At 42.3% G+C, this 9,766-nt stretch overlaps 1 protein-coding gene across 28 annotated transcripts in view; it reads right to left on the minus strand.

Annotated features, from left to right (window-relative positions):
- Positions 1-9,766, minus strand: part of ZNF711 (zinc finger protein 711) — a 41,651-nt gene that overhangs the window by 26,090 nt on the left and 5,795 nt on the right. For 26 of the 28 annotated variants that reach the window (XM_083797631.1, XM_083797630.1, XM_083797629.1 and 23 more), the window contains exons 1-4: positions 9,604-9,756; positions 6,269-6,409; positions 5,249-5,353; positions 3,183-3,713 (exon numbers count right to left, since the gene is read on the minus strand). In XM_083797631.1, the coding sequence (XP_083653757.1) occupies positions 3,183-3,713; positions 5,249-5,327 (610 nt within the window). In that variant the 5' untranslated portion in view covers positions 5,328-5,353; positions 6,269-6,409; positions 9,604-9,756. Of the gene's footprint in view, positions 1-3,182; positions 3,714-5,248; positions 5,354-6,268; positions 6,410-9,603; positions 9,757-9,766 lie in introns of those variants that run through there. The other 2 variants (XM_083797638.1, XM_083797637.1) reach the window with 2 other exon arrangements.

The raw sequence follows: 9,766 nt of genomic DNA on the forward strand, positions 1-9,766 counted from the left end.
GCTACTGCAAACTCACAGCAGTATTTTTAAAATTAGTGGTTACTCCCACACCATCAACCATCGTGTGCGTTTTCAAAGATCTTCAGTCTCTACAATTCAAGATAAAGTTATGGAACCAGATCAGGAAGCCTGTGTATCAAGGGCCTCTGAAATCATTTCTTTTAGGAAACCAAAGTGAAATATAACAAAATTTGAAAAATATTAAGTAGACTGAGAAAATGTTACTGATATAGACCACCTACTGTAAGATGTTGCTGTTTGTTTGAAATATATCAGCTACAAAAGCCATTGGCTCAGCAATTGCTAATGCTTAAATTGCCACCTTATACAAAGTAAATTTGATAGTTTCAATTTACTTTTTAAAACACATTTAGATAAGCAATAAAACAACACAGCAGGACATGTAATCTTTGAAAAGTTCCAAAATATTAGGCCTTTATTTTTTTTAAAAAAAAGATCATGAAAACATTCTATTGTCTAAGTAATATGATTTCAATTACACACTGCTAACTCAACAACGTTAAATTATCTCATGCCTTTTCCCAGTGATAGTGCCCAGGAGCAGGAATGCTTACTTTATGTCAAGGGAAGAATAAAAAAGTGTCTTCCACATCTGACTCATCCACCAGAAGCACTATATATTATTATCTCGTCATTTAAAATTAACTGAAAAAACACAACAGAGAACCTTTATAAATATATGCTGAATCCTCCTGAACGACAAGGTTTAAAGGAAAACTCAGCACACTTCTAATGTTAAACTTACCTTAGCTGTTTTCAGGTGTGTGATGTCCAGATTCACCGTGGATTGCCAGCTCCCAATTCATGTGATGCCTCAGCATGCACTATGCTGGTGATATCACACCCACCATAGGAGCCCACAGGGATAACACGAGGGCAAGATAAGTCCCATGGTTTTACAATTTCTCTTATTTTTCTAATGTCTGATATACTTACTCTATATCCCATAGGCTACAATATAGGAGTATTAAAACTAAAATGTTCAGCAAACTACGTAACACTGTATTGTCATACACTACAAAGGCGGCGGTGGCGGAACAGTACCTTACCCCTAAAGGCCAGCTCCAGTGTTGTTCTTTGGTGGGTATGAGGTCACCAACATAGTGCATGCAGGGCCAACACACGGATCGGGAGCTGGCAATCCCCTGTGGGTCTGAATATCGCAAACCTGAAAAACAAAAAAGGGTATGCTTTAAGCTACAAGCGTGCTAACCCCTCTCGGGCTATATGGGATACACTGTTTATAATTTTCACATCTCAGTAGGAGACGGGTGGGTACATGAGCATACCATATGTGTTTATTTTGTATTAATTTGCTTTTTACAAGTACCTTTTCAACGGGTATTCCAGAGATTTAAAAAAGAGGATTATGCATAGCCTGTGGCACGTCTTATGTGTGCATCAAAACCAAGATTTTTCAGTCCACACGCTTTGTTGGGTTAAGCTGGCCCACCCAGCACAACACAGCCTCAAAACTTAACAGAGGCAAGAGACTGCCTTCATGTATACCTAAAAACGGTTACTTTAGAACAGAATTCCAGACCAATAATGTAGCTTCCAACTGTGTTTACTCAAACATGTATCATGGTTATAAGTACGCACTGATGTGATTTGCTTAAAACTGGGTCTCAAACTGGCTTTGAAACGTTGCAGAAGTCATCACCAGGCTTGAGAACACCTGCCAACATTAGGTATGGACCGGGCGCAGCTGAGCCCACAGGCAACCGTTACTGAAGGCTACCACGCTCTGGTCTAAGCACAGTGATCATAATCATCAAATCACACATCTATCTAAGAAGGAATTCCAAAGATGACTTTACTTACAATTACAAAGGTGCAGTTGGAAATACCGCAGTTACAGAATACAACTCATCATAAGTACTCTGTCAGAAAGGAGGAATGTTTTCAGTGAAACAACTGACTGTAAAAGTGGCGTTCCTTTATTTACAAACACACAGGTTTTTCTCTTGTATGTCTAATTTGGTTTAGACTGAGTTTTTTTTGCTTCTTTTTCCAAAGAACTTTGTAACTTCCATGGCTGATACATGACAATATTGTAATGATAGAATGATTAAAAAAATCATTGCTGTCCACCCTGTACTGAATGGAAAATAAATACTAAAAATATGTTGTGTGGAAGTGCTATGAAGAGCGCTATATTCCATGTATGAAATACTGAAATCATTATAATCACTGATCAGTCACACCTTGAATTTTTTAATAAATGGTGCTTACTGTGAAGAGACTGACACTTCAACACACTTGGCACTTTTGTTTTTTTTTAAGACATATTGGTTCTGACTAAATAAAATCTGTTTTGACCTACTCACATTTCAGTAGCTAACTTGGAGAAGTCAAAAATTTAAAATAAACGATCATACATTTCATCAAATTTGTGTGCACAACAACAAAAACCGTTATCTTAGGAGTATAGTTTAACCACTCAAGAAACATCATATACCTAAGGTATAATTTTGCTAATACTTGCGGTAGCTCTTGCTCAACAAATAGCGTATGACCATACTGCTTTCTCACCAACTTTGTACAGGGTCTAAATGCTATGTGGAAACTGAACCAGGCAGCCACTTTGCGTTTTTGGAAAGCTGATCAGTTAATGCACACAACCCCCTAACGTCAAGGTCAGTCCACAACAGCGTAACGTAAGATAACATGACTACTATAATTTTCAATTCAGCTAACAAAAATACTTTGTTGACAAATAAGAGAAAAAAATGAGTATGGTATCTTTAAAAGGCCTTTTCCTTTGCTGTATTCTACCGATTAAACCCAATATGTAATTTTTACGTGAACCTCCATAATATAGTAATATGACTCTGTATTTTAAAAAAAGTTGCATACTCGAAGTATATGGAATATTTAACTTGGAAATGTTGTTTTTCTTAATTTTCAGGACTATCTGGTTTCAGAAGCAGCATACATACTCAACAGCATGAAAGTCATTATTTTTCTTGCTGTATCAGTGATAATGGATTTTTCATTACACAAACCCAAATCCAGACAAGAATTAACTATGAAATTAAATATGTTTTGGGAGTTCCAGTACAGAGTGGATCAAGAGTCCAGTTATAGTAATTTCTCCCCACTAGACCACTTCTACTTTAGATAACCTCCTATTCATTATCTACCTTTGTTTAACTTACAAGATATCATTAAGTAGTCTTCAGATGTGCTCTTGCCATCATCATCATCTTCCGTTTTTATAGTCACCGTGGAGCCAGGAACAGTACCAGCTGCTTGAATGACTGCCTCAGAATCTGAGTTCGTTACAAGGACTTCCTCCGAAACCATTGTAGGCGAGTTGGCTCCTGACACAGAGTCTTGCACCACGTGCTCCAAGTGTCCATCAGGACCCGTAACAAGATCAGCCACAAACACCTGATCAGGAACTCTAACAGTTTCTGTTATTAGATCAGAAGTCAAAACATGATCGCTGGTATCTAAAGCTTCTTCGATAGCAACATCAGTTTCCAAAACAGAATCGGGAACAATTACACCTTCTGTTACAACATCAGTTTCAGTGATGATGTCAGGTCCTTGGACAACTTCAGCTGCTAAGCCATGATCCAGGGTTATTCCATCATCAGTAACAACATCAGACACCAGGACAGCTTCGGGGACTGACACAACGATATGGTCTCCATCAATATGAGCAGTGCCGGCCATTCCAGCCACTACAAAACAATTATCAATGAGGAGAAATGTTAGGATTATTGCATTAGCAGAGTTTATCTGAGGAACGGAATAATTGTATAGATAAGGTAAACACAGATGTGCAAAACTGCTGCTACTTGTCAGCAACCCGCATTTGACATTTCACCAGAAAAAGACTATTCAAAGTAGTCTGTATTCTTTAAGAAAAACAAAACCCAACTCTTCTTTAAGGCATCTTGAAGAGTTTGCCAAATTCAGGCTTTACAATGCTGATATGTTAAAAACTGTTGATCAGTTTGCAATTTCCTTTTTTTTTTTTTTATTCCAGTAAGAAAATATTTGATTACGGTAGCAATTTAAGCACTCATAAACGTCTTGTTGTTACTGGAAGTGTGGTAACAATCCATTAACTGCTGTTACAACAAAAGGACTCTGATCCTTTACACTGGATGGGCCTTGATAAAAATACTGTTGTATGCCATATTTATAGTACAATTTACAACACTGTGCCACGTTGCAAGGAATAGCTAAAAGCAGAAACCAGTTTTTCATTAACAGACTTGACTGGTCAGTCCTACTTGCAACGTACTTTTCTATACATAAAAAGGGACCACAGAGTGACAGCAGATTTAATCTTAATGGATAAAACATCCAAGAACATGGTTCTTATCACAATGAAAAAAAATACTAAAATTATTCAACATTGTACAGCAAAAGCAATTATTTCAGCACGCTCTAAAAGACAAGAATTCGTGTCAGAGCAAAGACAAGCTCAGTGTTTGAGGTCTTCTCCTGCCACAGTGCAAGAAAAGGAGACCCACAAACGAAGAGAGTGGAGACTTCTTGCTGTCCTTTCTCTAAACCTTCAAAATTATTCTGGTTATTTACCATTGTCATCATAAGAAACAGCTAATTAAAAAAAATAATTTCCAGATAAGTTTTGTTACAACAGTGCAGCCCCTGGACTGATGTTCTTGAGTGAAGACTTCTAAGTACACATAGAATGTGAAGCTTTAGTTAAATTTGTAAATTGTTTCCTACGTATCAAGTTATCTGTTGCCACACAAAGACATTATTTCCCACCTTATTTACATCTCCTAAACTGGAGACAGAGATCAAGGCAACTGCACAAAAGCTCAGACGTAAATACCTGTACTGGCACACAGGAGATGTAGCGGCCAGTCAGTGTTACCTCAAGCAGAGGCACACACACCACAAAGCCACTGAACTCCCTGTAACATCTCCTGTCTCAGCTTGAGTGCTTTGGGCCACAGATGACTTTTTTTTTTTTTTTTTGAAGTTACTTCAATTTTGTGGAATAGGTGACCATTTCAAGATCAGCAACCAAAGTCTATCAGCAACCAAAGTATACAAAGCCTTAGTATACATCACTTATATATATATATCTCATCATTTGAAATTTCTCCAAAAAGCCATGCAAATACCGCTGTTTTATTTGTCAACTTAACATCTTGAAATAGTTTACAAACATAAAGCAAAACCCTAAAAGCAGTCTTGATTTTATTCATTAACGTTTAATAGATAGAATGTTTACCAAAGTCCTGCATAATCATAGTGTGAGGCATTTTGGATTCTTGCGCTTGCAGCCCAAGACTTCCACCACCTGGATCCATATTCAGCTAAACTCATTCACAAATACCTGCAAAAAAAAAATCCAAATTTGTGTTAAACACAGCACTATTTCGTTGACCAGCTTTACTGGACTCACGTGTCACACTGACAGCCACAGAAAAACATTTATCCACAAGTTCAAGAAAAAAGCATGCAGTACTTCGTACAATTCACTTTGCTTTCTTCTCATGGTTTTATATTTTTTGACCTACTCTCCTGCAAATATTGCCATATATAACCTGTGCATACCCTTTCAACTCATTATCTATTATGGCTGGCAATCCTAGATGCATAGAGTACACTGCATTGAGGAAAGCACAGAACTGTAACAATTTTTCAGATTCATGCACAACTTTGTATCTATCAGCTATTTCAAAACAAATGTTCAATGTGTAAATTTCATTGTTGTTTAATCATAGATAAGTTCTGAAGAACTGCACGGTGCCCTGGATTTCTGAAGTGCTGAAGGCGATTTTCAGGAGCTCTGTATGAACTCCTCTGTATCATTAAAAAAAGTCTGACAAAAAGACCTAGCAGAAAATTTCACTGGCACTCAGATTTGCACGCACAGCTCAGTTACCCACGGTAGCAGGCAGCAGCTAAGCGTAAGAAAGACCAACTTATTTCAACGTCCCCACTGCCTGAAACTTCCAGAAAACTGGCAGTGCTTAACGGACGGCTGTGCTGACGCCTCCACTCACCACCCCAGTGCTAGCAGCCTACTATCCATGCTGGTTGACGTTTTATTTCAAAACTGTTGGGTTATTCTGGAAGTCTGATCTTCCAACACTGTCCCTTCTGTGCCACCTCACTTCTGCTGCCAGGACAAACCCTGTCTTACACAGCTATCTGCAGTATCCCTCTAATAGGAAACTGACCCTTTAAAGCTTTTGATAGAGAAAGCTTGGAGAAAAAAAAAGTGTGGAAAACAATCCATGCTTACTGCAAACAATCCATGCTTACTGCATCTTCATTGTCAAGGAAGGAACTTGAAATCCTCAAGTGAAGGAAGCAGCAAGCAGTCTGCACCGATGGCAGTTTCAGGCACAAGTCACTGTTCCACCCCGAGGAGGTTCCAACTAAACTGAGGATACAAAAGAAACAGAACTTGCATCACCTCTTGTCACCATCACCCTTGCAACACTTTCTCCCTGTAAATGTCACTCAGATTTCACATCGTTTTAAAATTTCAGCTTCAAGATCAAATTCGTTCACCAGTGTAATAACAAAGCAACTTCAGAACCTTAACGCAACGCTCAAACACCAGCTAACCAATGGTTAATTTAACACTGCAATTTCAGAATTAATGCAGTGCTCTACGATTTCCGATCACAGCCTTTATCCTTATATAATCCTTTTCTAAACATAAGCTACCATGAAAAACTATCTTAAATTATATCAGTCTCAGACTACAGGAAGAATATGCTAGGGTTTTCTTCCTTTTTAACAAGCTATTTAATTTATTTTCAGATGATATAATTAGATACTCAAATATAAGTATACTATATACTGTGCTATGTAGAAAATGCAGTACAAAGTAAGACTACTGTTTTAATTACAATTAAAATTTCTGCTAGGAAAGGGAACCATCGCCAAGAAGACTATTTTCCCAGTAACTAACAAGACTATGAAAATTCCCAAAGACGGCACCTTTTGGGCACGTACTGCGAGTGTTTCCCTAACAAGAGAGAAGAATGACGACGCACTAGCAACAAACATGCTGAAGGTGTGCTCTGGTCGATGCAAGCGGCATCCAGCCACTATTAAGTGCACTCTTATAAACCCTCAGTGCAGGCAAACGACAAAATAGCATCAACTATTAAATCAGAGCTTTGTTTTTTTTTTTTTTATATCTAATTTGGGATCTTAAGAAGAACGCAACGACAGCAGGCAACCAACCCCTTTGTTGCTCATGCTGGAACAATTAACGACAGAGAAGGCCTGCAATTCCGCTGCAATTGGTTATTTTTCCTCATAAAGTTCAGCAGTGCAGATGATTTAATCTCACACACTACATATACATGCAAATTTCATTCTTATTAGCAGCGAAAAAAGGTAGCAGTGATTAACTGTGCTTTCTTCTGTGGTACACTGTTATACACCCACACAATTACAGATGTGTTCCAAACAAAGCTTTTGAAAAGGGACATTGAGAAATACGCTGGAAAGCCACAAGTCTGTACAATCTCATAATCCTCTTCCACTGAACTATTAAGACCTCAAGTTATTGCTCTTGACCCCTCTCATCTATGCATTTAAAAGAAAACGCCGTGAAAATGCTTTATTAGCATTAGCCAATAACATAATTTCACATTAGAATATTTTGCTAACATTTTCATTAATTATAGCATGTTTTCTTGCGACAAAATGGAGTATATTACCATCAGATTCCAAAATAAAAAGAATGAAAACCTAATCTGAGACTCCTAGAGCAGTGTCTTGAGCCTAAATTGTTAAAATGTGTATGGATTTGATATTGGTTTGCTTTTTTGAAGGCTACAGTTACCTTTCTAACTAGCTTAGGGAGAAGGTTGATTTCAACCTGCGGAAATATTTCAGTTCTTTCTACCAAGCTCTTCTTCAGACTGGACTCAGTTGAGACCAGGCAATAAATTGTACAATGAAAAAGAGAATATACGACCTCTCTGTCTAGAGGCAGGAACACCATGTAAACAGTATTTTATAAATCAAAGATAATGCTTGGCAGTTTGGGACGACCACACTTAACTCCTAACACTCAACTGAAAAAGTGGTAAAGGCCCAGGCCATTAGAAACATTGCTCTGTGTATATACATTGATTTACTGTGAGTTTACTCTTCCCATAACAACATAAAATATGCATTAACATTTTAGTTTTCTTTGAGAAAGCTTTCAGCAAGCACCCCCAAACTGACAGGGAAGTATTTTAAGGTGTGGAAAAAAAGGAAGGCCTCAGCAATTCTACACTTCCCAGGGAAAAAAGGGTGGCTTCCCTGTACCCAGAGGCACAATGATGCTCCCATCAATATGATGGCTTCCAGGCACTGCTGTCATATTTGAAATAAATCTGAAATTTTATAGTGTGCAAGACATTTCTACAAAACACCAGTTGTAACTTAATAAATCCACATACAAAGTATGTATTTAATACATCTTGGTATGTCCTGAACAGAGGGGTCCCGCAAATGAGAAGTACCTCCACAGTTTCAATAAACAATTACTGCCCAAATGCTCAGGTGAGACATTGTCCTGTGAAGTAGATTTGTGTGGTCAGCCCTTGGGTACTCATACGAAACAGTGAAATTCTTCTAAGCAATACGTAGATATTGTTTACATACAATAAAGCAAACCACAACAGCATACTTAGCCCGGAGATGCAGGCATCTTTAGGCTGTATATGACATTTTGACTAAACTGAAAGGACCACGCTCAGATACAGAAGCGTTCCAACGTAACGTTACAAACTCGTACGCAGTGCAGGAACTCGGAGCAGCTGTTTTATCTCCTACAACTCGAGTTCAACAAGAACAGCAGAGAACTGTCCTCCCTTGAAGACATTTCACTCATGGGTTGCGGTTTTCCCCAATTTTTTAGCCCAGCGACCCATGGGAACGCCACGCGACGCGCCCCGCTCCGGCAGGAACCGCAGAGAGGGCCCGGTTCCCAACACAAGGCGGAGGGAACGGCAGCCCCGCGCCGTCCCCGGTCCGCGGCGGCGTTCGGCGGGCAGCCCCCGCGGGGCCGGGGCTCGGAGCCCCGCCGAGGGACAAAGACCGGGAGCGGCCGCGGGGCTGCGCGCTGCGGGGCGGCCACCCGCGGGGCCGTGCCGGGGCTGCGCGCTGCGGGGCGGCCGCGGCGGAGGGCGGGGAGAGGCGGCCGCGGGGTGGGGCGCGGCGCGGGGACAAAGGGGCCGCGGGGCCGCCCGCCGCAGGGCCCCGCCGGAGCGCTGCGGGCCCCCGCCCCGCCGCTCCTCCCTCCCTCGCCCGGCGGCTCCGAGAGGCGGGGGAGGCCCCGTCCCGCCGGCCCGGGCAGCCGCGGCCCTCCTTCCCTCCCCGCCTCCCTCCCCGGCCGACATTTTGTTTTCCGCCATTTTCTGGCCGCCCGCGGAGGCCCCTCGGCCGCGGGGCCCGCCGGCGCCGCCCGCCCCCGCCCGCCCTGCGCGGCACCAGCCGAGGCCGGGCGGCCCGCTGAGGGGCGGCGGCGGCGGCCGGGCCCGGCTGCGGCGCCGCCGCTGCCGGGCCCCGGGCGCGGCCTGCGGCGGGGCCTCCCCGCTTCCGTCGTCCCCCGGCCCCGCTCACCTGTGCGGGCGTCGCCTCGCCGCGGGACCGGCGCTGGGGGCCTCCGGGCCGGGCCGGGCCGGGCGGCGGCGGGGCGCGAGCGCGCGCGGCCTGCTCCCCTCCCCCCGCCGCCCGCCCGCCCGCCCGCTCGCCGCCGGCCTCGCCGCGGCCGCCGCACGTCACT

This window comes from Anser anser (assembly GCF_964211835.1).
Source record: "Anser anser genome assembly, chromosome: 13".
Classification (NCBI taxonomy): Eukaryota; Metazoa; Chordata; class Aves; order Anseriformes; family Anatidae; genus Anser; species Anser anser.